This window comes from Mustelus asterias, chromosome 17 (genome assembly GCF_964213995.1).
Source record: "Mustelus asterias chromosome 17, sMusAst1.hap1.1, whole genome shotgun sequence".
NCBI classification, from domain to species: Eukaryota; Metazoa; Chordata; class Chondrichthyes; order Carcharhiniformes; family Triakidae; genus Mustelus; species Mustelus asterias.
In genome coordinates this window covers 66861935-66887211 of record NC_135817.1, presented here as the reverse complement: position 1 = coordinate 66887211, position 25277 = coordinate 66861935, and the positions used below count along the sequence as shown (strand labels likewise).

At 44.2% G+C, this 25277-nt stretch overlaps 1 protein-coding gene across 6 annotated transcripts in view; it reads right to left on the bottom strand.

Annotated features, from left to right (window-relative positions):
• The window catches only part of cmss1 (cms1 ribosomal small subunit homolog), a 331630-nt gene that overhangs the window by 7832 nt on the left and 298521 nt on the right, over nucleotides 1-25277 (bottom strand). For 5 of the 6 annotated variants that reach the window (XM_078232880.1, XM_078232879.1, XM_078232882.1 and 2 more), the window contains 6 exons: nucleotides 15341-15447; nucleotides 11818-11895; nucleotides 8993-9116; nucleotides 7889-7948; nucleotides 4565-4667; nucleotides 349-409 (listed from right to left, as the gene is read on the bottom strand). In XM_078232880.1, coding sequence (XP_078089006.1) covers nucleotides 349-409; nucleotides 4565-4667; nucleotides 7889-7948; nucleotides 8993-9116; nucleotides 11818-11895; nucleotides 15341-15447 — 533 coding nt within the window. The remainder of the gene's footprint in view (nucleotides 1-348; nucleotides 410-4564; nucleotides 4668-7888; nucleotides 7949-8992; nucleotides 9117-11817; nucleotides 11896-15340; nucleotides 15448-25277) is intronic. The other variant, XM_078232884.1, reaches the window with a different exon arrangement.

The following is a 25277-nucleotide window of genomic DNA, read 5'->3' as shown; positions in this document are numbered from 1 at the left end:
GGCTGAATCAAATATAGATGGAAAGCATCACATTTTGCACGGTCACCGTGTTTATTGTTGGCGGATTGGTGCTGGCAAAACAGTTTGTGCTCATTTAAGCAAGGGTTGGGTGGTAGTGGAGTGGAGGAAGTGTTTATGTCCGTAATGTTTGACCACATTTTGTTCAAAAATAAGGAAGAGCTTCTTTCCTTCACGCCCATTAGAAGCACATGTGAAATAGTTGCTGCCAAATGATTTCATCAGTTCACAGCAGGTCCAGCAAATAAAGTAAAATGAACCCCCACGAACATCTATCACCTATTAAAAGTTAGCTGAAATAATGCAAACTCTACTGAGATTCTTGCTTACCTTTATATGCTTCGCAAATAATTTTACAGCCTTACAGTCACCTTTAAAAGCCGTAATCAGTCTGCCAAAACAAATGAGATACAATCACTGTAGTCATGGCCTGTTTACTTTCAATGGGTTAAACCCTGCATTTAAGACGTTCAGAGAGGGATGTTAACTGTGCGTGTTATTACAACAGAGAACATTGTACCTAGTGAAGTTAATATTGTTTCTATCCATACAATTTGCTTTTTCCTTTCCTCCAGTTTACTCCCATTATCAATAATTCCAAAAGCTGCCAGCTCCTCCTGGAGTTTAGTACCTTAGTACTGATAGGTCACTAAAAGATAAAGTCACCATAGTCCCAGATGACCATAGGCTGCTCTCCCCTTTGAGGGGGGGAGCTGACTGGTGGCGATTTAACCCGAGGATCACTACACCTCAGGTGGGGGGAAAGTTTGAGAAGGCGGGTCCCTAATGAATAACCTCATTTGAACCTGCGCTGTTGGCATCGCTCTGTATCACTAACCAGCTGTTCAGCCAACTGAGCTAAACTGGCCTAGGTCACTAGCAACCAAGTGAAAGGGCCTCACATCAGAACTTGGTCCGTAGAAGTTGAATATTAGATGACCATGAGGCTATATATATGTGGTCTGCCAGTATTAGTGTCCCACGATGTGTAGGTTTGGGGGATTAGCGGGGTAAATATGTGCAGTTACAGGATCAGGGCCGGGTTAAAATGCTCTGTCAGAGAATTGATGCAGAATTGATGGGTTGAATGGCCTCCTTTTGCACTGTGGAGATTCTATAATTCTAGTCCAGTTATCTTCATTAATTATAGGAAGGACATTCTTACCTCGGCGGAATAAAGAGTAAGGCAACTGGTAAGAGTACAAGGGCCAGGAAATTTGAATTGTGCCCAGAATGAGGATAAAATGAGTGCAGTGACAGCACTCTACACTCAGACTTGAGGCCTGAGCAAAAATCAACTTATACCTCACTTAAATGACACCAGTGGGCACCAAATAGGAAATGAAGTTAAAGTTGGTCGAGTTAACTCACTCACAACACTGAACAAAGATCCAGGTTTGGGTTCAGAGAGAATCCAGTCTGCCAATGGAAACCGGCATTGAGTTATGAAGTGAGGGGGGAAGAAAACTCCAAAATGTAACAGCTAGCAAGTTTAATTTTACACGCAATACAAAAGAAGCTAACGCATTACAGTAACAATGGTATTACACTTCAAAGAAATAATTAACTGTAGCAGCGTGTCCATTGCAGCAAGACCTAGACAATATCCAGGCTTGGGCTGACAAGTGTAAAGTAACATTTGCGCCACACCAGTGCCAGACAATGACCATCTCCAACAAGAAAGGATCTAACTATCGCCCCTTGACATTCAATGGCATCACCATCGCTGAATTCCTCACTATCAACATCCCGGGAGTTACTTCTGACAAAAAAACTAAACTGGTCTATCTATTTAAATACTGTGGCTACTAGAATAGGTCAGAGGCTAAGAATCCTGAGACCACCTGCTGACTTTCCAAAGCCTGCCCAACATTTACAAGGCACAGATCAGAAGCATGATGAAATACTTTCCACTTGACTGGATGAGTTCACATTCAAGAAGCCTGATGCCATCCAGGACAAAGCAGCCTATGTGGTTAGCACTCCTTCCACAAACATTCATCCCTTCCACCAGTGATTACAATGGCAGCAGTGTAAAACATCTACATGATGCACTGCAGGAACTCACCAAGGCTCCATGGACAGCACTGTCCAAACCCACGACTGCTACCATCTAGAAAGACAAGGTAACAGCTACCTGGGAACGCCACCACCTGGAATTTCCCATCTAAACCACTCATCATACTGATCTGGACATATATCATAGAATCATAGAAACCCTACAGTACAGAAAGAGGCCATTCGGCCCATCAAGTCTGCACCGACCACAATCCCACCCAGGCCCTACCCCCATATCCCTACATATATTTTATCCATTAATCTCTCTAACCTATACATCTCAGGACACTAAGGGGCAATTTTAGCATGGCCAATCAACCTAACCCACACATCTTTGGACTGTGGGAGGAAACCGGAGTACCCGGAGGAAACCCACGCAGACACGAGGAGAATGTGCAAACTCCACACAGACAGTGACCCAAGCCAGGAATCGACCCCAGGACCCTGGAGCTCTGAAGCAGCAGTGCTAACCACCGTGCTACCATATCACCGTTCCTTCACTGTTACTGGGTCAAAATCCTGGAATTCCCTTCCTAACAGCAGTGTGGATGGACCTAGACCAGTGGTTCCCAAACTTTTTTCACTGGGCCGCACTTTCGGAATAAAAATTTGCTCGCGCCACACCGAATTTTTTATTGATAAGAAATACATTCAAAAACAAAAAAAAAACAACTCCTAGCAGTGCTTGATTCATAACATAGAACACAACTACTTTATAATATGATCATGGGACATCGTCCTCTGCATCACTTGATTCTTTTGCTCTCACTTTGGAAAAATATCTATCCATGTTTAAATGTTTCTTTGATTGTCCTTGAATCTTCCCGCCACACATGCCATCCTCTCTCGCCGCACCAGTGTGGTGCGCCGCACCCTTTGGGAACCACTGACCTAGACTATAGGGAGTGTAGGATTCAAGAAGGCAACTCACCACCATCATCTTGAAGGCAATTAGAGATGGGTAATAAATGTTGACCTAGCCAACAACCCCCACATCCCATGAATGAATAAGAAAAACATTTAAAAATGTTTCCAGATGTAATTTTGGAAAAGCTTCACTCTGTGGTAGCAAGTCTGCATCTGAGCCAAAAGGCTGTGGGCTCAAGCTCTTGAATATAGATTTTAGACTGGCATTTCCATGCAGTGCTGAGATTCCATTGTTGGAGTTGCCCCCTTTTGGATGAGAGGCCACAGTCCCTGTTTAGTGGACATTAAATATCCCTGACACTATTTGAGGTGGAGTAAACTGTTCTTTTAGTGACTTGACCAAGGTTTTATGAGATTGATGAAGGGGTTGATGCATGAGGAGAGATTAAACAGTTTGGGCTTGTACACGCTGGAGTTTAGAAAGATGAGAAGGGATCTGCTCGAGGTATATAAAACTTTAAAAGGGATCGATAAAATAAACAGGCCAAATGTTTCCTCTTACGGGGCAATCTAGAACAAGAGGTCACAGGTACAGGTTTAGAGGTGGTCGATTTACAACTGGGATGAGGAGGAACTACTTCTCGCAGAGGGTGGTGAATCTGTGGCACTCGCTGCCGCACAGCGCGTTGGAGTCTGAATCATTGAATGGTTTCAAGAGGAGATAGATATATTTCCAATTAAAAAAAGGAAAGAGGGATATGGGGAACAGGTGGGGAGGTGGATTGGAGACCAGGGAGAGATCAGTTATCATCAGATTGAATGGCGGAGCAGGCTCGAAGGGCTGAATTTTCCTACTTCTGCTCCTAATTCCTATGTTTCTATGTTTTTCCCTCACCCGACACCATCAAGACTGATGAAGGGGCCGTTACTATTTGTGGAACCTTGTTAACTGGAACTGGCTGCTACATTTGTTTACAATAACAATGTTACCACACTCCAGAAAACAAAATTTGTTGGCTGAGAGATACTTTAGAAAGAAGTTAAAGTTTATTTATTAGTCACAAGTAGGCTTACATTAACACTGCAGTGAAGTTACTGTGAAAATCCCCTAGTCACCACACTCGGGCGCCTGGTCGGGTGCATGGTAGCACAGTGGTTAGCACTGCTGCTTCACAGCACCAGGCAGGGACCTGGGTTCGATTTCCAGCTTAGCTCACTATCTGTGTGGAGTTTGCGCATTCTCCCTGTGTCTGCGTGGGGGTGCTCCGGTTTCCTCCCACATTCTGAAAGACATGCTGGTTAGATGCATTGACCCGAACAGGCGCAGGACTGTGGTGACTAGGGGAATTTCACAGTAACTTCATTGCAGTATTAATGCAAGCCTTACTTATGGTTAATAAATAAACTTAACTTAACTTGGGTCAATGTACCTAACCAGCACGTCTTTCAGATTGTGGGAGGCACCCGGAGGAAACCCACACAGACACGGGGAGAACGTGCAAACTCCACACAGACAGTGACCCAAGCCGGGAATCGAACTTGGGTCCCTGGCGCCGTGAGGCAGTAGTGCTGACCACTGCGCCACTGTGATGTCCAAAAGTCATGGAAGTTCTTCCTTTACCTGATCATTTCCAGGGCTCGGAGGGCAGAGCTGCAGATTATCAACATCAGCACAGACTTGTTCTCGGTGTGGTTCTTACACAACTTCACCCATTTACGACAGACTGTAGGCAGACAGAAACCACTTCAACAATCAGTTTAAATTGGAGACATTTGTTATGTTTATCAAATCTATGCTAAACAGGGAAAAAATTTAAACTGGTCCAAAGTTTGCTCAACTCAGAATAAGTACATATCAACTCAATGCAAAACTATTTAAAAGATTCAAAATAAACCAAAAAATCTAGATATTCAAAACCCTGCCAATGCACACTATGAAGCTAAAGTAAAAGTTCATTTATAAGTCACAAGTAGGCTTCCAATAACACTGCATTGAAGTTACTGTGAAAATTCCCTAGTTGCCAAACTCCGGCGCCTGTTTGGGTACACTGAGAGAGAATTTAGCATGGCCAATGCACCTAACCAGTAAATCTTTGGACTGTGGGAGGAAACTGGAGCACCCGGAGGAAACCCACGCTGAGACGGGGAGAACGTGCAAACTCCACACAGACGGTGACCCAAGCCGGGGATCAAACCCGGGTCCCTGGTGCTGTGAGGCAGCAGTGCTAAGCATTGTGCCACTGTGCTGTCTTCACCATGCTTACTGTTTCTGTTCGATTGCACTCAAATCCAGTTATCATTTTAAAGGTATTGATTAGATTATTGCTTGAATTTTGAAATTCAAGAAACATCCCCTAGATCTTTTGATAGCTGCACCACGTTCTGCTTCCGCACAACTTCAACAGTGAAGTTGAGTGATATGTGAAAAAAACATTATAGGCGGGATTTGTTTTCCGGCCCCTTCCACCAACTGGATCTTCCAGTTCCACTGAAGTCGATGCTTCATGGTGGGTTCTCCGGCAGCGGGGCGGGTAAGCTACACAAAAGCCCATAGGCTTTGGCAGGACCAGCGGCCAATGGTTCGCTGCATGCACTGCAGGAAATTCCCTCATGGAAAGTTGGAAAAATCCCAGCTGATTATTAATTCTGATAAAGCGTCTCCCTCAATGTCAACAAAACAAAGGAGATTGTCATCGACTTCAGGAAGCGTAAAGGAGAACATGCCCCTGTCTATATCAACGGGGACGATGTAGAAAGGGTCGAGAGCTTCAAGTTTTTAGGTGTCCAGATCACCTGTCCTGGTCCACCCCCATGCCGACACTAGTTAAGAAAACCCACCAACGCCTCTACTTTCTCAGAAGACTAAGGAAATTTGGCATGTCAGCTACGACTCTCACCAACTTTTACAGATGCACCATAGAAAGCATTCTTTCTGGTTGTATCACAGCTTGCTGTGGCTCCTGCTCTGCCCAAGACCGCAAGGTCGTGAATGTAGCCAATGCATCACGCAAACCAGCCTCCCATCCATTGACTCTGTCTACACTTCCCGCTGCCTCGGCAAAGCAGCCAGCATAATTAAGGACCCCACGCACCCTGGACATTCTCTCTTCCACCTTCTTCCTTCGGGAAAAAGACACAAAAGTCTGAGGTCACGTATCAACCGACTCAAGATCAACTTCTTCCCTACTGCTGTCAGGCTTTTGAATGAACTTACCTTGCATTAAGTTGATCTTTCTCTATACCCCAGCTATGACTGTAACACTACATTCTGCACTCTCTCGTTTCCTTCTCTATGAACAGTATGTTTTGTCTGTATAGCACTCAAGAAACAATACTTTTCACTGTATGTTAATACATGTGACAATAATAAATCAAATCAAATCAAAATTCTTTTCACACGTGCTGAAATAGCTGGATTTTTGGAATTTTTGGAAACCTGACACTGTTTCCAAACTAAAGAAAAACTTTGCTCTCCTGATAAACAGGTACAACTTGTATATCTTTCTTAGTACAGAAGGTCTTGTGTCACAGTGGGCCGCAACCCTGCCTCTGAGCCAGAAGCTCTGGGTTCGAGGCCAACTTCAGGACTTGATGACAAGCGGAAGATGTGTTGATAATGTAAATCCTGCCTATACATCTTACAGCCAGCAGGTAAGAGCGGGAGAGTCTCCTTTCCAGCCACGCTTGATGCAGAGTGGCACTCCTCAAACTAATAGCCTCTGGCAGCAGGCCAGTGCCCTTATCCAGAACAAAAAAAGCCATCAAGACCGATGTAAGCACATGCTATGCCTGCTTCTAGGCATGGAACAGGGAAGCAGTTCACAGTAAGGATTGAAAAGAGGAGTGACCATTACAAGGCAGTAATTAGCGGTGTGCCTCTATTATAATAGTTTGATTATTGTTTGTAATAATATTAAATATGTACCAAGGACAATTACGAGTTATAAATGGATCACACGTACAATGAACTGATATTTTTCTGGCAAAAGCTGCTGACCTGAAATGCTAACCCCATTTTCCTCTCCACAGATTCTGCCTGACCTGTTGAGTCCATTGAATATTTCCATTTCAATTTCAGATTTCCACAGTATCTAGCCTTAGTTTGGATACATTTAGAAATTTATTCTTGGGATGTGGCAGTATTTATTGTCAATCATGGCTGTGTTAAAGGCATGAAAAAGCATGAATTCTGTGGGGTATTTGGTTGGGGGGGGGGGGGGGGGGGGGGCACAGTGGCACAGTGTATAGCACTGCTGCCTCACAGCGCCAAGGACCCGGGTTTGATTTCCGGCTTTGGTCACTGCCTATGTGGAGTTTGCACGTTCTCCCTGTTTCTGCGTGGGTTTCCTCCGGATGCTCCGGTTTCCTCCAATAGTCTGAAAGGCGTACTGGTTAGGTGCATTGACCCGAACAGGCGACTAGGGGAATTTCACTGTAACTTCATTGCAGTGTTAATGCAAGCCTTACTTGTGACTAATAGACAAACTTTTTTTTTACTGGTTAACATACAAATCTGACCAGATGGAGCGACAATCTCCCTTTCCTGAAGGATACAGTAAGCCAGCTGGACTTTTACAACAGCGCATTTCTTTTGTTGCTCCATCCTATTTCATCATCTGCAATGATGTGATTTGAATTTACCACTGCTGGGTTGCTATTACATTATCATGCTCACTCGGCAGCTGTACGCTTTGGTAACTCCCAATTGCCGCAATGCCAAATGACTTAAAGTTAACATGCCACAGATGTTCCATTTATTTTACTGGAGACCAGGACACATTCTATCCATACTGACAGTCTGTACTCACAGTCTACATTTTATCTATCCAACTTCAAGCTCTCAAACAAATACCAGCACGGAGATGTGCAAATAAATTGTCTTTCTTCAGATGCAGCTTGTGGTGCACCTTGTAATGATTTATAGTATTGTGTGTGAGCCACTTACCTTGCTTCAGGTAGGAGGACAGGGTATGTGTGAGGTCATTGCTCTCAAGAAAATAAGAATCTGAAAAAAAATGAAACCCTATGATTATCAAAATTTATATGAATTTTCTTCACGTTGCATAAACTGGTTTAAAACTTATAATAAAGTGTCTGTTATATATTTAAGTTGTTGCATGATTGCTTTAAGAGCTGATCACATGATTTGATGGTGATATCATTAGGGTGTTGCACAGGCTGCTATTTAGTTTCAGTTTGTATCTGTGCAGACCAGAGCTCTTGTTATCGTTAATTTAAATGCAAACCACATCTTTTTCAACAACCCCTAACATAGTTAGGAGATTACAGTTTTTATTTAAATTATATTCATATCTCAATAATCTAACAAATGATATTCCATATTTTCTGTGGCTGAAATTATGAACTGGAATCGGAAGAAACTACAAAGCATTTCAAATATGAGCAAAATGTCATGGATGCTAAAAACCTAAGAGGAGAAAATGCTGGATAAGCTCAGCAGGTCTGGCAGCATCTGTGGAGAGATAAAGAGAGGTAATATTTTGAGTCAAAATGATTCTTCTGCAGAAGGGTCGACAGTCTGTAGAAGGGTCGTTTTGTCTCAAAACATTAACACTTTTTCTCTCCACAGATGCTGCCATACCTGCTGAGTTTATCCGGCATTTTCTGTTTTCATTTCAAATATATCCTGACTATATATATCCAAAATATGTCCTGGCGGCACGGTGGCACAGTGGTTAGCACTGCTGCCTCACAAGGCCAGGGACCCGGGTTTGATTCCCGGCTTGGGGGGGTCACTGTCTGTGTGGTGTCTGCATGTTCTCCCCGTGTCTGCGTGGGTTTCCTCCGGGTGCTCCGGTTTCCTCCCACAATCTGAAAGATGTGCTGGTTAGGTGCATTGACCCGAACAGGTGCCGGAGTGTGGCGACTAGGGGAATTTCACAGTAACTTCATTGCAGTGTTAATGTAAGCCTGACTTGTGACTAATAAATAAACTTAACTTTTGACTAAAATCTCTTCAGGGGAAATATTATTGTAATCCTCACTGAGTGTGACTCTTACAGTATATTGGAGAAAATGCGTTCCATACCTGGCAGTTTCAGTTCCTCAAGCTCTATTACAGACCGTTCGTATTTGAAGTGTTGGGTAATCATATTCTGCAAATCAGCAGGGACAGCGGGTTGTGGAGTGGAGCTGACTATGTCAGAAATCTTCTACGATTACAAATAAAACAGATTAACAAGTTTCGAGCAGACACTTTGCAGCAAAACATAACCACAAACACCAAATTTAACGATAATTTTGAGATCACTAGTTTGGCAACAGTTATTGTAGTGTTTGTCTGACAAAGAGTTATTAAACTAGAAAGAGTACAGAAAAGATTTACTTGGATGCTACTGGGACTTGATGGTTTGAGTTATAAGGGGAGGCTGGATAGACTGGGACTTTTTTCTCTGGAGCGGAGGAGGCTTAGGGGTGATCTTGTAGAGGTCTATAAAATAATGAGGGGCATAGATCAGCTAGATAGTCAACATCATTTCCCAAAGGTAGGGGAGTCTAAAACTACAGGGTATGGGTTTAAGGTGAGAGGGGAGAGATACAAAAGGGTCCAGAGAGGCAATTTTTTCACACAGAGGGTGGTGACTGTCTGGAACAAGCTGCCAGAGGTAGTAGTAGAGGCGGGTACAATTTTGTCTTTTAAAAAGCATTTAGACGGTTACATGGGTAAGATGGGTATAGAGGGATATGGGCCAAACCAATTGGGACTAACTTAGTGGTTGAAAAAGGGGCGGCATGGACAAGTTGGGCTGAAGGGCCTGTTTCCATGCTGTAAATCTCTATGACTCTATTACAAGCCACACAGTCACTTTGAACTTCCCTGCCAAAATTAGAAAGGAGTTATTGAATTCATGGCTGGACAGATCCATGAAGATGCTCAGCTTGGAACTCTCTAATTATTTAGGAAAAACACAACAGTTGGTCACTCTGCTATGCAACACTGCCAGGTACAGCGACCGGAAGGCTGTAACATGCCTATTGGTCTGATGAGTTTGCGTTGAGCTTCACTGGAACATTGCAGCAGGCCAAGGACAGACATGTGGGCATGGGAGCTGGATGTTAAAATGGCAAGCAACCGGAAGGTCAGTGTCCTGATTGCGCACAGACTGAAGGTGCTCAGCAAAACGATCACCCAGTCTACGCTTGGTCTCTCCGATATAGAGGAGACCACATTGGGAGCAGCGAATGCAATAGACCAAATTGAAAGCGATGCAAGTGAAACACTGCTGAACCTGGAATGAGTGTTTTGGACCTTGGATGGTGAGCATGGAAGAGGTAAGGGGACAGGTGTTACACCTTCTGTGATTACATGGGAAGGTACCATGAGTGATGGGAGAGGTGTTGGGTATAGTGGAGGAGAGGACAAGGTTATCCCAGAGGGAACAGTCTCTGCGGAATGCTGACAGAGGGAGTGAAGGGAAGATGTGTTTGGTGGTGGCATCACACTGGAGTTGGGGAAAATGTCGGAGGATTATGCTTTGCATGCGGAGGTTGGTGGGGTGAAATGTGAGAACATTCATAGAAACCCTACTGTGCAAAAAGAGGCCATTCTGCCCATCGAGTCTGCACCGACCACAATCCCACCCAGGCCCTATCCCCATATCCCCACATATTTACCCGCTAATCCCTCTAACCTACGCATCCCAGGACACTAAGGGGCAATTTAGCATGGCCAATTAACCTAACCCGCACATCTTTGGACTGTGGGAGGAAACCGGAGCACCCAAAGGAAACCCACGCAGACACAGGAAGAATGTGCAAACTCCACACAGACAGTGACCCAAGCCGGGAATCGAACCCAGGTCCCTGGAGCTGTGAAGCAGCAGTGCTAACCACTGTGCTACCGTGCCGCCCCTCTCCTCGTGTCTGCGTGGGTTTTCTCCGGGTGCTCCGGTTTCCTCCCACAGTCCAAAGATGTGCGGGTTAGGTTGATTGGCCATGCTAAAATTGCCCCTTAGTGTCTTGAGATGCGTAGATTAGAGGGATTAGTGGGTAAAATATGTAGGGCTATGGGGGTAGGGCCTGGGTGGGATTGTGGACGATGCAGACTCGATGGGCCAAATGGCCTTTTTCTGCACTGTAGGGTTTCTATGGTTCTATGATACTTCCTGATCCACACAATAAAGGAGGGTCTTCTCTGCTTCAAGGGGGACTCTATCCTTGTTCTGGGAGGGAGGGGGGGGTGGGGTGGGATGAGGGTCATGGCACGGGAAATGGACTGCACACTGTTGAGGGCCCTATCGACAATTGTAGTTGGGAAACCATGGTTGAGGAAGAAGGAGCACATCTTAGAAGCACCACCAGTTAGAAGTTGAATCATGCAAGAGCAGTCCCATAAAGCTGGTAAATAGAAGAAAGGTCATGGAAGAGAATGGCATGAGTGACCATTTAAAACAGCACAGAGAAGTTCAAACCGAACTAACACACATCTTGATCACAGTCTTGGAAGGTGTAATTTGATGATTTGGCCAGGATGGTTTAAATGCTGTGAGCAGGGAAGGAATTCATACAACGAGCTTTAAGAGTCAGACAGGAGGCGGGGGAAACAATGGCACATTTGAGGAACTGTGTGAAAGAAAAGATTACAGATGGGGCAGTGGATGGAGGGTTACACCGGTGGATCCTTTGAAAGGGATCATGATGATGTAACTTTGAAAAGGAAAAGAAATGACATCCAAGGAAAAGGAGTGCTGAACAATGCTGGCAAGCATTGCTGATTAGAAGGACAGCTGAGATATCAGGGGTTAAGTGAGGTATTAGGAGATATTGAGTAATAGGAGGCGGTGTCACGGAACCTTATCCCATTTATAAACATTTGCATTGACGCAATTTTCACCATCACTTTGTTCTGCTTACCTTTCTTCGCCTCCTCTTCTTCAGTGGACTAGTTCCAGGAATTTCCTCCACTTCTGTCTCAAGGAAACATTCTATCTGCTGCAGAGTAAAATTAAATACAGTGACCAGACTGTCAGCAACTGCCTGCACAAGGCAAAGGTTTGTGTGTAAGTGCTGTCAGAGGGAAATGCCTCTGAACTTCCAAATGACATAACTTGCTGAAACAGCTAGCAGAGTGGATGCACACACTGCCATACGCTTGGAAATGATCTCAACCTTAATGAAATTATGTGCCGGATTGTAAGGGGTGGCACCTGCTTCTCCAATGCCACCTCCCTTATTCCCCCAATCTCCCACCCTTCTAACGCCTCCTCTCAGTCCCCCCTAACCTGCCCATGATCCCAACAGCTTCCTGTTCCGAACAGTGTTCATTGCTTTAAGGCGAGACTCCTGCCTCTTTTTCAGAAGGAAGTCCCACCTTAGCGATCTTAGTCAATCCGATTGGCTGGCAGCTCTGTGGTCTCGGCAGCTTCACTGATAGTCATTGCTGCGACTTCCAGCCACCCCCAAGAGCCCTGACTGACCGGTAAGTCCGGGGTTGGACACCACAGCAGGGAGGGTGATGGAGGGGTGTTTAGGGGGCCCAAATTAAAAGGTAGAGGAAGAGTTAAGTGCGGGAATGGCTTTGGGTGTAGTTGCCTCTATTGGGACCCGGGTGGTTTGGAGAGGAGGTTTCCTCTCACTTGCCCAACACCAGCCCCTGCAGCTAAAGCTGCTGGGCTTCCCACATGGCATAGGCCTCTCCCCGGCATGGGTGAAGTGCTAGCAGTGGTGGAATGAAGCCATTAAGTGGTCACTAATTGGCTACTTCAGGACTTCAATAAAGTAAAAAGTAAAGTAAAGTTTATTTATTCGTCACAAGTAAGGTTTACATTAACACTACAATGAAGTAACTGTGAAATTCCCCTAGTCGCCACATTCCGGCGTCTGTTCGGGTCAATCCACCTAACCAGCACGTCTTTCAGACTGTGGGAGGAAACCCACACAGACACGGGGGGAACGTGCAAACTCCACACAGACAGTGACCCAGGCCGGGAATTGAACCCAGGTCCCTGGCGCTGTGAGGCAGCAGTGCCTCCGTGCTGCCTCAATACGCCCAAGGGCCATTGGGCTGCTAGGTGACCCCCCCCCCCCCCCCCCCACCCCCCACCTTCTATTTCAAACAGGTCAGGAGCAGGTGGGTGGGTGGTGGCAGAATGGGCACCCAGTGGATGTTACATGACCCCGCCCACTTCAAACCTGCCAGCAGGAGGGTAAAATGCAGTCCTCTATGTCCATAACTGTCTTTTTGAGATTACAGAAGTAATCTTTTGTTTTTGATTCTTTGAACAATTCACAGAATATAGTTCATTATGGATCCTGAGTTGAATCATTTATCATTTTATCATTCACTGTCTCTGCACTTAGCTGACAATTTTGGTCTGAATATTATCCAGTCTGGTACCTATACTAAAGGTGCTATATAAATGCTGCCCAAAGGCAAAATACAGATGGGCGGAACGGTGGCTCAGTGGTTAGCACTGCTGTTTCTCAGCGCCAGGGACCTGGGTTCGATTCCCGGCTTGAGTCACCGTCTGTGCGGAGTTTGCACGTTTTCTTTGTGTCTGTGTGGGTTTCCTCCGGATGCTCCGGTTTCCTCCCACTGTCCGAAAGATGTGCTGGTTAGGTGCTTTGGCCGTGCTAAATTCTCCCTCAGTGTACCCGAACAGGCACCAGAGTGTGGCAACTAGGGGATTTTCACAGTAACTTCATTGCAGTGTTAATGTAAGCCTACTTGTGACACTAATAAATAAACTTTAAACCAAAGCTGGGAATCTGAGATTGCTTAATTGGACAGCAAATCAGGTAGCATTCAGGAAGAGAGAAGCAGATTTAACATTTCAGAGTGTGACCTTTCATGAACCTTTACTACTTGCCTTCAAATAGCCGCCTAACCTCAAACAGACCATCATTCGCAGCAAGCTACCCAGCCCTCAGGGGAACAGTGACCACGACACCACACAACCCTGCCACGATAACCTCTGCAGGTCATGCCAGGTCATGCTGGATACCACCATCACACGGCGGAACACTACCCACCAGGTACACGATACATACTCATGCGCCTAGGCCAACGTTGTCTACCTCATACGCTGCAGGGAAGGAAGCCCCGGGGCTTGGTATATCGGAGAGACCATGCAGATGCTATGACGACGGACGAATGAACACCACACAACAATCACCAGGCAGGAGTGTTCCTTCCCAGTCGGAGAACACTTCGGTGACCAAGGACATTCGGCCTCTGATCTTCGAGTAAACTCCAAGACGGCCTTCGAGACATACGACAATGCAGAAACATAGCCAAGCTCTGTACTCATGAGTATAGCCTTAACCGTGATCTCGGGTTTATGTTGCGCTACATGTAACCCCACCATACTGTTCTGTGGGAGCGAAATCTCCCTGACTGTCCTGTTTTGACACCATGCACACCTTGATTACAGGTGATGATCTCTCTATCTGAATTAGATTGCACAGTGTTTAGCACCATCTCACTCTTTGATTATTTGCAATTATCTCTCTGTCTTAAATTATGAGTTCTTAGTTTATCTTCTGCTCCCCATATCATCCACTATTGCTGGTTCAGATGGTGAGGAACTTTGCAATTAGGAAGTGTTTTGGTCACGTGCCTCCACTATTCATGGATAATATGCATTTTATGCTGGATTTCATTTAACATTGAATTTTATTCCCAATCACCTTGGTACTGTAGATTGGCTAATGATTGGGGTATTTTCAGGAAATACAGATGGCTGTTCCACTTATGCAAGTTAGAATAGCTTTTGCTCGATGGGCTTCATAAAATAAATATTCTGATGCTTGAATGATCCCAATAAAATGGCTTCCATTGTACCTGGTGCCAGCTCTCCCTTCCCTACAACTAGAGAATAAATAATTATCAAAGAAAACTTAATGCGATCAAATAATGCATTACACACAGGGGAGTCGATGGTCTACTGGTATTACCGCTAAACTATTAATCCAGAAACTCAGCTAGGTTAGGTGTATTGACCATGCTAAATTCTCCCTCAGTGTACCCAAACAGACACCGGAGTGTGGCAACTAGGGGATTTTCATTTGTAACCTCATTGCAATGTGAATGTAAGCCTACTTGTGACTAATAAATAAACTTTACTTTAATGCTCTGGGGACCTAGGTTCGAATCCCGCCACGACAGATGGTGGAATTTGAATTCAATAAAAAAAATCTGGAATCTACTGATGACCATGAAACCATTGTCGATTGTCAGAAAAACCCATCTGGTTCACGAATGTCCTTGAGGGAAGGAAATCTGCCGTCCTTACCTGGTCTGGCCTAAATGTGACTCCAGTGCCATAGCAATGTGGTTGACTCTCCACTGCCCTCAGGCAACTACGGATGGGCAATAAATGCTGCAAGTCCCACAAATGAGTAAAAAAACACTCATTTATCAAGCTTCTTTCATCACCTTTCTATATTCCTTCACTTTGACAGGCTGTGCACTCCCATCTTCCTTCTCTCTTTTTCTCTTGATGTTATGCTCAGGTAGATCTTTATCCATCTCCTTAGGTGTGTCTGAAAGAAATAAAGGCAGATATTTGAAACTCACTCAGTTTTAAATCGATAGTGATGGGATTAGTGAATCTTGCTGAATAATGTCGACCAGTGTTTGATGTTACAATAAGAAGTTATTTTTCTCCTTCACTATAAGCATTTCATCAAAAAAACTAATTTCATGCCTCCGGATTGGTTAGATGAATCGCACATTGTCTGATTCCTCTACCACTCTTGGGTCAACCAGAACAATAGCTACTTGGAGTCTGAAATATATAGCATAATAGATGCTGACATACTCGCTTGACCACCATTTTAAAAATGCCAACCTCCATCGCTCTAAAAGATGCTTTCAAATTCCCAACTGCCTGATCTTTGCTCCTTCTTTCACCACAACACTTCTGTTGCCATTGAGTTTCTCAATCGTTCCCTCAACTCCATTAATTGGTACATCCATTGGGTGTTTAGTTGTTTGTATTCAGTTGGTGGGTTCACCTCTGTAGAGTAGAACAGATTGAAATTGGTGTTGGTGGACTATGTGTAATGAATATCTCTTAAATAAAAAGCTCTGAAGTGATAAAGATCAAACTCCGATTGTATCCTTCGCTGCTGGCTTTCTGAATTGTGAGAAGCTCTGTTTTTGGTGCCCTTATCCCTTTTAAAGCCTACACTCTCTTCACTTTTCACATTTTGCTTGGTATGGTCTCAATCTTTGCTCTCTCAAGTCCATTGATGTGAACATATCTGCTGCATAATTAGTTCAGCTATCCATCGCCACCATCAACTGTCCCCCTCCCTTTCAAATGGTCATAAGCCCTTCCTCTGTTGGGGCTAAACTAATCCATCTCATCTTCTTTCCAAAGCCCTTCAGCGTGTGGTCGCCTTTCAAATCCATGCCCTTCTTTCCTGCAGCTCTATGTTTCAGCCTCTCTAATCAGGTTTCCAGCCCTGTCACAGGACAGAGATGTCGGCAATCAAAGTCACAAATATCACCTTCTCTGATTGTTAGTGAAGTGCACTTGTCATTCTTTCTCGATTTGTCTGCATCATTTCACTTAGTTGATCATACCTTCCTCTTCCAATGTCTATCAACTGTCCAACTCTGTTGCTACTGCTCTCTCTTGCCTATCCAATCATAGCCAGAGCATCTGCAGTAACAGCTTCTTTTCATGAGAGCACAGCTTCCCTCATTGTTACCTCTGGAGTCTCACAAGGATTCATCTTTGGATCCCTCATCTACATGATACCCCTTGGCGAAATCATCCCAAGACTCTACATGTACACTGATGATATCCGCTGCCCTTCTTTGTCCCTTCTCTTCCTTGTCTGCTTGTCCAACGTGCATTCCTAAATGACCTGCAATTTCCTCCACAAAAATGTGGGAAGACCGAGATTTACTGAGCTACCCGCCACGTGTTTTGCGGTGGCAGAAGGTGGCCCGCCATTGGTGGGATCTTCTGGTCCAGCCGTTGTCAATGGGGTTTCCGGTTGAATGTATCCCTCGATGCTGTGAAAGACCTCACCGGCATGAATGGCCACAAAATCTCACCTATTGTATTAGCCTCTCCCCCACACACTTAACTGACCCAAATTCCAGCCTCTCCTCAATCATTGTGTCTGGTTGATGGTAACAGATAACAACCTTGATGTCCTCTTTGAACCCAAGTTGAACTTCTGATCTCATATCCTCTCCATTACAAAGATCAATTCCTGTCTGAAAATGATCCTTCGAAGTGACTTGGAATGTTTGCCTTTGCTGAATCCTAAAATCCCTACAGTGCAGAAGGAGGCCATTCAGCCCATCAAGTGCACCGATAACAATCCCACCCAGACCTTATCCCCATAACCCCATGTATTTACCCAGCCAATCCCACTGACACTAAGGGCAATTTAGCATGGCCAATTAACCTAAGCAGCACTATATATTACGTGTGTATATATATGTATATATATATATATATATATAAATGTAAGTTATTATTGTAAAATAATAATGACCCTCTAATATAAGAGGAACTCAAAATTTACCAAATGTGCTTTCCAGACATTACTGATTTATCCTTAAATATCCACGGTTTTGTCCAACAGCTAAATGATATTGAACCCAAAGCAAGCGGAAGGCAGTTCGGTCTATTATTCCTTACCCTTATTAAGAACATGCTGCTGCTTTGAGGTGCTTCTCCTGTGCGCTTGACAAAGAAAGAACTGAACCCATCACAGCCATAAGGATGAATTAAGCAGCTCTGTGGCTATTATGTTCAATTGTAGCGCGATTATGTTTCCTGCCTAAAACATTTTTAAATCTTAACTAGAACTCATTGTAGGTTCCACATATAATGGAATGCCTGTATTAAGCAAAGGCAATTCCCCCGAGGAAAATATGAGAGGACAAGTCGGCCAGTCTGGTCAAATTGTCTCCTGGCATGGCATCTGAAAAAGAATAATACCTCCAATTCCTATTTCCTGGAACACCATTTCTGTTACTTGTGGAGACTCTCTCATTATACTGACTGGGAAAAATTCTCTGGACATAGCTTATATATATATATTATGAGTCACAATGATTACACTATTTACAGTATTTTCAAACATGATAGACTTTAAATAAAAAACATATTGATGTCATAATTATTCCAAAAATATATCTCAAGTAGAACTTTAGCTCATTAATGGTCGGAGCCAAGTATAATACACTCAATTAATAAAACTCAAACTGACTTAGTTTGACTTTATTTCACAATTACCTTCACTTTTCTATATTTTCCTATGGGAGCTATTTGTTAGCATTCCGTTTGCTTTAGCTTAGGGAGGGGAATGATCTGACCTATTACTCTCTTGACAGTCTAACAGGATGTGTACATGCACTGGGGCAAAGTAACTAAGCCACTTTATTTCCCCTTCCCCTACCAATAAAATATCCTGTTAATAAGCCACTGCATCTGTGACTCTTTTAACTTAGAGCAGCAGTAGTTTAGAGATTTTTTTTACGCATTCATTCACAGGATGTGAACATGACTGGCTGGGCCAGTGTTTGTTGCCCATTCCTAATTGCCTTTGAGGAGGTGATGGTGAGCTGTCTTCCTGAACTGCTGCAGTCCATGTGACGCTGGTACAACCATGTTGCTGTTAGGGAGGAAGTTCTAGATTTTGACTTGGTAATAGTGAAAGAACAGCGATAGAGTTCCAAGTCAGGATAGTGTGTGACTTGGAGGGGAACTTATAGTTACAGATATTTCTATGCATTTACTATCCTTGTTCTTCTATATAGGTGATAACGGTTCTGGTTTTGGAAGATACTGTCAAAGGAGCCTTAGTGAGTTGCCGCTGTGCATTTTTTAGATAGTACACACTGCTGCCATTGTGCATCGGTGGTGGAATGAGTGAATAATTAAGGTGGGATGGGTTGCTGATCAAGGGGGCTGTTTTGTTCTGGATAGTTTGGAGCTACTTGAGTGTTGTTGGAGCTGCACACTTCAAGGAAAGTGGAGATTATCCCATCACGTTCTTCCTCATTCTTGCAGATGATGGACAGGCTTTTGGAAGCCACAAGGTGAGTTACTCACCGGGAATACCCAGCCTCTGACCTGTTCTTGTAGCCACAGTATTTCTACGGTTGGCCCAATTCAGTTTCAGCTCAATGGTAACCCCCAGGATGGTGATGACGCAAGTTTCAGTGATGGCAATGCCATTGAATGTCAAAGAGAGATGGTTAGATCCTCTCGTTGCAGCTGGTCAATGTATGGATTGTATGGTGTGGCTGGTTCCCTACCAACTGCAACCATCTTTTGTGTGGTAGGTATAACTCCAACCATTGAAGAGCATTCCCTTTAACATCAATTTTCGTGGGGTTCCTTGATGTCATATTGGGTCAAATGCTGTCTTGATGTCAAAACAAACTGAAAATAACAGGTACCACCATTAAGCCAGAAAATATCTACAGATATCTAGAAATTTCAGAGCTGATCATTTCAAGATGTTTATTTACCAAGATAATTCTGATATTTTGTGCTGTAAAATATTTCGCAAAAATAAATACTTAAGAAGTATTTGGTACCAGTAATAATAACTCTCAAAAGTAGTAATAGAGTGCTTATTTGATTTGGTATTGAACTACCAGGCCTAAAGCTCACCCATACTTAACTTCTTTGTTTCTTGTTTCAAGGCTTCATTCTATGATCATCTTGCTGGTGCCAGTACAGAGCGAGACTACGGATAGTTGGGAACCTGTCTCGGGGGCAGGGAATTCAGATGGTGTTCGTAAAGCAGAAGTGGAAATGAATAGGGTTGGGAAGCATTTTCTGATCAGGGCCAGTGTGATCTCCTGGACTCGTTTCGATCGCCTCAGGGGGTCGGAGAGGAATTTCCCAGATTTTTTTTCCCCCATATTGGCCCTGGGGTTTTCACTCTGGGTTTTCGCCTCTCCCTGGAGATCACATGGTCTGGAATGGGGGGGTGGGGGTGAGTTAATAGGTTGTGATGAACAAAGCATCGTAGCTGTGAGGGACAGCTCGGTGGATAGGATATTAGTATGTAGATAGGCTGGAAAATTGGGCGGGGATCCTGGATTCAGGATTCAATCCTGGACCGGGGAGCGGCGTGGGCTTGGAGGGCCGAAGGGCCTGTTCCTGTGCTGTATTGTTCTTTGTTCTTGCAGTCTAATATTTGGAGTCATTAATGTTTGCTTCCCTTCAACTTGAAGATCTTGCAAAATTGCTCCGCAACCCACTGATTCTGTTTCTCGGCTTTCTTCACGATTCCCTTTGACCTGTTTTCCACTCAAGGCCCTCAACAAAATATATGGTAAAACCGACGCCACTGGTGCCACACAGTAATTGTCAAAAAACCATTGAATCCCTACAGTGCAGAAGGAGGCCGTTCGGCCCATCGAGCTTGCACCAACAGTCCCAGCCAGGCCCTATCCCCATAACCCCACATATTTACCCTGCTAATCCCTCTAACCTACCCATCCCAGGACACTAAGGGGCAATTTTAGCATGGCCAATCAATCTAACCCATACTTCTTTAGACTGTGGGAGGAAACCAGAGCACCCAGAGGAAACCCACGCCGACACGGGGAGAACGTGCAAATTCCACACAGATAGTGACCCAAGCCGGGAATCAAACCCAGGTCCCTGGAGCTGTGAGGCAGCAGTGCTAACTGCTGTGCCATCGTGCCACCCAAAAATAGGGAGTTCAAAATTGTGAGATAAGATGCATTTTGTTAGTCCTTCCACACCAGGAGATGTGACGCGTTTGTAAGGCTGTCCCTTGACTGACTGAGTTGAAATGGACATATTTTACTTGTATTTGGAATATTTAAGCAGTACAAACTGCGGGATCAAACCTCCATAAGGGGGATGCCAGGGTAAGTGCTTTAATCACCAGATGGTATCTTGATAGACGTGCTGCAAATCAATATTTTCTTACTATCGCCGGTCGTATGTTGGTGACATCTGGTACTTGCATTAATGAGAACATTAGGAGTTTATAGTTATTACACATCTTCCCCACAATGGTTGACATGAAAACAAGTCATTAGCTAAGTAACAATTTCACTTTCTCACATTATTTAATGCGCTTCATTTTCCATCGTAAACAACATGTCCGAAGAGGCAATAGACTAATGCGTGACATTGTGCGTGACTGGATCAAATGTTCTTCAACAGTTTATGTGCAGAGGACATCGTGTTATATGGAGCTGTTTATAACTGTAGGTTTGAATGATTTGCTTTGTACACAGCAAATGAATTTTTTAAGAGGGGAAACAGCACTTTGCAGAGGATACCCTATGTTATATAAATTCACAAACATTCAAAAGTTTTGCAGAGAAATTGGAACTGAGGAACACAAGATAATTCCACCCAAATGCACAACAAACCATTTTCAGACTAATACGCAGGGAATTGAAGACTGAACAAAGGGTCAAAGTGTACGACATGAGTCAGTACTGCCAATTTATGAACCCTGTGGGGCCACATTAAAAAAGGAAACAGCAAACAGAATTTATGATTCCTTCTGGGAACCCGAGTGGATGCTGTCAGGAAACCAGAGATTATTATTAAAAGCAACAACAGAGTACGTTGCAGGCCATAAACAAGATTCACAAGCCTGCTGGGCAACCTATTACTCCGAGTTAGCTCTCCACTTCTGTCACAAATACTTTTGGTATTTGAGCTCAGACCATTACCCAGTACATCTAAGGGTAAAAGTTGAATTGATTCAAAATGAATTGCAGGGGAGTAAGGGGAAGAGGGAAAGTAAGTGACATTAACTGAAAGGCAGAGGTCACATTAGCCAATGTCTTGCCAAATCCCAAACTTCATTTTTTTGGAGTTTAATGTCATCTACCATCATAGTCAATCTTACAGAGCAACACACGTCACAAAAGGTAAAGATAATATTACAAGAATATGTGACAAATTTAACATCTGAAAGCCACAAATCAACGATAATTGAAATTCTTCCAGAGGAATTACCCTCCAGGGGCGGCACGGTGGCACAGTGTTTAGCACTGCTGTCTCACAGCGCCAGGGACCCGGGTTCAATTCCGGCCTCAGGTCACTGTCTGTGTGGAATTTGCACATTCTGCGTGGGTTTCCTCCCACAGTCCAAAGATGCGCGGGTTAGGTTGATTGGCTATGCTAAATTGACTCTATTGTCATGGGATTAACAGGGTAAATATGTGGGGTTATGGGGATAGGGCCTGGGTGGGATTGTGGTCGGTGTAGATTCAATGGGCCAAATGGCCTCCTTCTGCACTATAGGGATTCTATGATTCTAAGTCTCTGTGCTCCTCCATGTCTGGCCTATTCACATATAATCAGATCATTGTTACGATGCAGAAGGAGGCCAGTTGGCCCATCGTGTCAGCACCGGCTCTCCAAATGAGCATCATGATTTAGTGCCAATCCTCAGCCTTTTCCCTGTACCTCTGAACATTGCTTCTATTCAAATTATCATCTAAAGGTCGCTTGAATGCCTCGATTGAACCTACCTCCATCATACTTCCAGGCAGTGCATGCTAAACCTGAACCACTTGTTCTGAGAAAAAGTGTTTTTCTTACATCATATTTGCTTATTTTGCAAATTACTTTAAATCTGTGCCCTCTTGTTCTTGACCCTTTTACAAGGAGGCACAGTTTCTCCATATCTACTCTGTCCAGCCCCCTCATGATTTTTAACATTTCTATCAAATCTCCTTATGGCCTTGTTCTCTTGGAGAACAGCCTTAACCTTTCCGTGTAACTGATGCTAAAAATCACAAAGTTAAAGATGACCTGATTTTCATTGCTCCACCATTGGCAGTTGTGTGTTAAGCTTCTCTGGTCCAAAGCTCTGGAATTCCTTCCTCTGACTGCGCTATTTATCTCTTCTCCTTTAAGGTGCTTCTTAAAACCTACCTCTCACCTGTCCTAATATCTTCTGATGTGGCTTGAGATGAAACACAGTAAGAGTTTTAACAGCAACAGGTTAAAGTCCAACAGGTTTATTTGGTAGCAAATGCCATTAGCTTTCGGAGCACTGCTCCTTCGTCAGATGGAGTGGATATCTGCTCTCAAACAGGGCATACAGAGACACAAAATCAAGTTACAGAATACAAAGAACAAAGAACAGTACAGCACAGGAAACAGGCCCTTCAAGCCTGTGCCGCTCCTTGGTCCAACTAGACCAATCGTTTGTATCCCTCCATTCCCAGGCTGCTCATGTGACTATCCAGGTAAGTCTTAAACGATGTCAGCGTGCCTGCCTCCACCACCCTACTTGGCAGCGCATTCCAGGCCCCCACCACCCTCTGTGTAAAAAACGTCCCTCTGATATCTGAGTTATACTTCGCCCCTCTCACCTTGAGCCCGTGACCTCTCGTGATCGTCACCTCCGACCTGGGAAAAAGCTTCCCACTGTTCACCCTATCTATACCCTTCATAATCTTGTACACCTCTATTAGATCTCCCCTCATTCTCCGTCTTTCCAAGGAGAACAACCCCAGTCTACCCAATCTCTCCTCATAGCTAAGACCCTCCATACCAGGCAACATCCTGGTAAACCTTCTCTCCACTCTCTCTAATGCCTCCACGTCCTTCTGGTAGTGCGGCGACCAGAACTGGACGCAGTACTCCAAATGTGGCCTAACCAGCGTTCTATACAGCTGCATCATCAGACTCCAGCTTTTATACTCTATACCCCGTCCTATAAAGGCAAGCATACCATATGCCTTCTTCACCACCTTCTCCACCTGTGTTGCCACCTTCAAGGATTTGTGGACTTGCACACCTAGGTCCCTCTGTGTTTCTATACTCCTGATGACTCTGCCATTTATTGTATAACTCCTCCCTACATTATTTCTTCCAAAATGCATCACTTCGCATTTATCTGGATTAAACTCCATCTGCCACCTCTCCGCCCAATTTTCCAGCCTATCTATATCCTGTCTGTTGTTCTCTTCCTGTGGGGGAGCACTTCAGCGGTCATGGGCATTCAGCCTCTGATCTTCGGGTAAGCGTTCTCCAAGGCGGCCTTCACGACTCACAACAGCGCAGCGTCGCTGAGCAGAAACTGATAGCCAAGTTCCGCACACATGAGGACGGCCTAAATCGGGATCTTGGGTTCATGTCACACTATCAGTAACCCCCACAGCTTGCCTCCTGGACTTGCAGAATCTCACTGGCTGTCCTGTCTGGAGACAATACACATCTCTTTAACCTGTGCTTAATGCTCCCTCCACTCACATTGTCTGTATCTTTAAGACCTAGTTGGCTGTAGAGATTCGCATTCTAATCAGTATTCTGTATCTTGATTTTGTGTCTCTGTATGCCCTGTTTGAGAGCAGATATCCACTCCATCTGACGAAGGAGCAGCGCTCCGAAAGCTAATGGCATTTGCTACCAAATAAACCTGTTGGACTTTAACCTGGTGTTGTTAAAACTCTTACTTTATTTACCCCAGTCCAATGCCGGCATCTCCACAGCTTGAGATGAAACACAGCTATGAAGCGCTATTAGACATGTTACGATTGTAAAAGTACTCCATGAATGCAAGTTGTTGTGGAAACATATTTATATATATCTAATGAGCTGTCCAAAGGCACTCATAAGAATATTATAAAGCAAAGTTCTAACACCAATCCACATATGGAAGTATTAGGTCAGATGATGAAAAGTTTAGGTAAAGAGGTAGGTTTTAGGGAATGCCGTGAAGGAGGAAAGCCAAGTGGCAAAGGTGAAGAGGTGTTGTGGAGGCATCTCAGAGCTTGGAGTCTGGGCAACCCAAGACCCAGCCAGCAATGGCGGTGCAATTATAATTGGGAGTGCGCACGAGGCCAAAATTAAAGCAGCACAGATAAAAGATCACAATGATAGGGAGAGACAAGGCCATAGATGGATTAGAAATGAAGGATGAGAATTTTAAAATCAAAACATTGCATGACCAGGAGCCAATGTACAGTAAGAAGTCTCACAACACCAGGTTCAAGTCCAATAGGTTTATTTGGAATTACGAGCTGTTAGACTTTAACCTGGTGTTGTAAGACTTTTTACTGAGCCCATCCCAGTCCAACGCCGACATCTCCACATCAGGAGCCAATGTAGCCAGTGAGCACAGGGGTGATGAAGGAAGAGGCAAATTAAGACATGGATAGCAGAGTTTTGGATGACCTCATGTTTATGGAGGCTAGAATGTGGTAGTCTAGAGGTAACAAAGGCAGGAATAAAGGTTTCAGCAGATTAAGCTGTGCTAGGACTGAAGTTGGTTGATATTATGAAGGTGGAAATAGGTGATCGTAGTGAGAGTGTGAGTATAAGGTCAGAATCTCATACAGTAACAAATGTGACACCGAGGTTAGGAATAGAATAGCC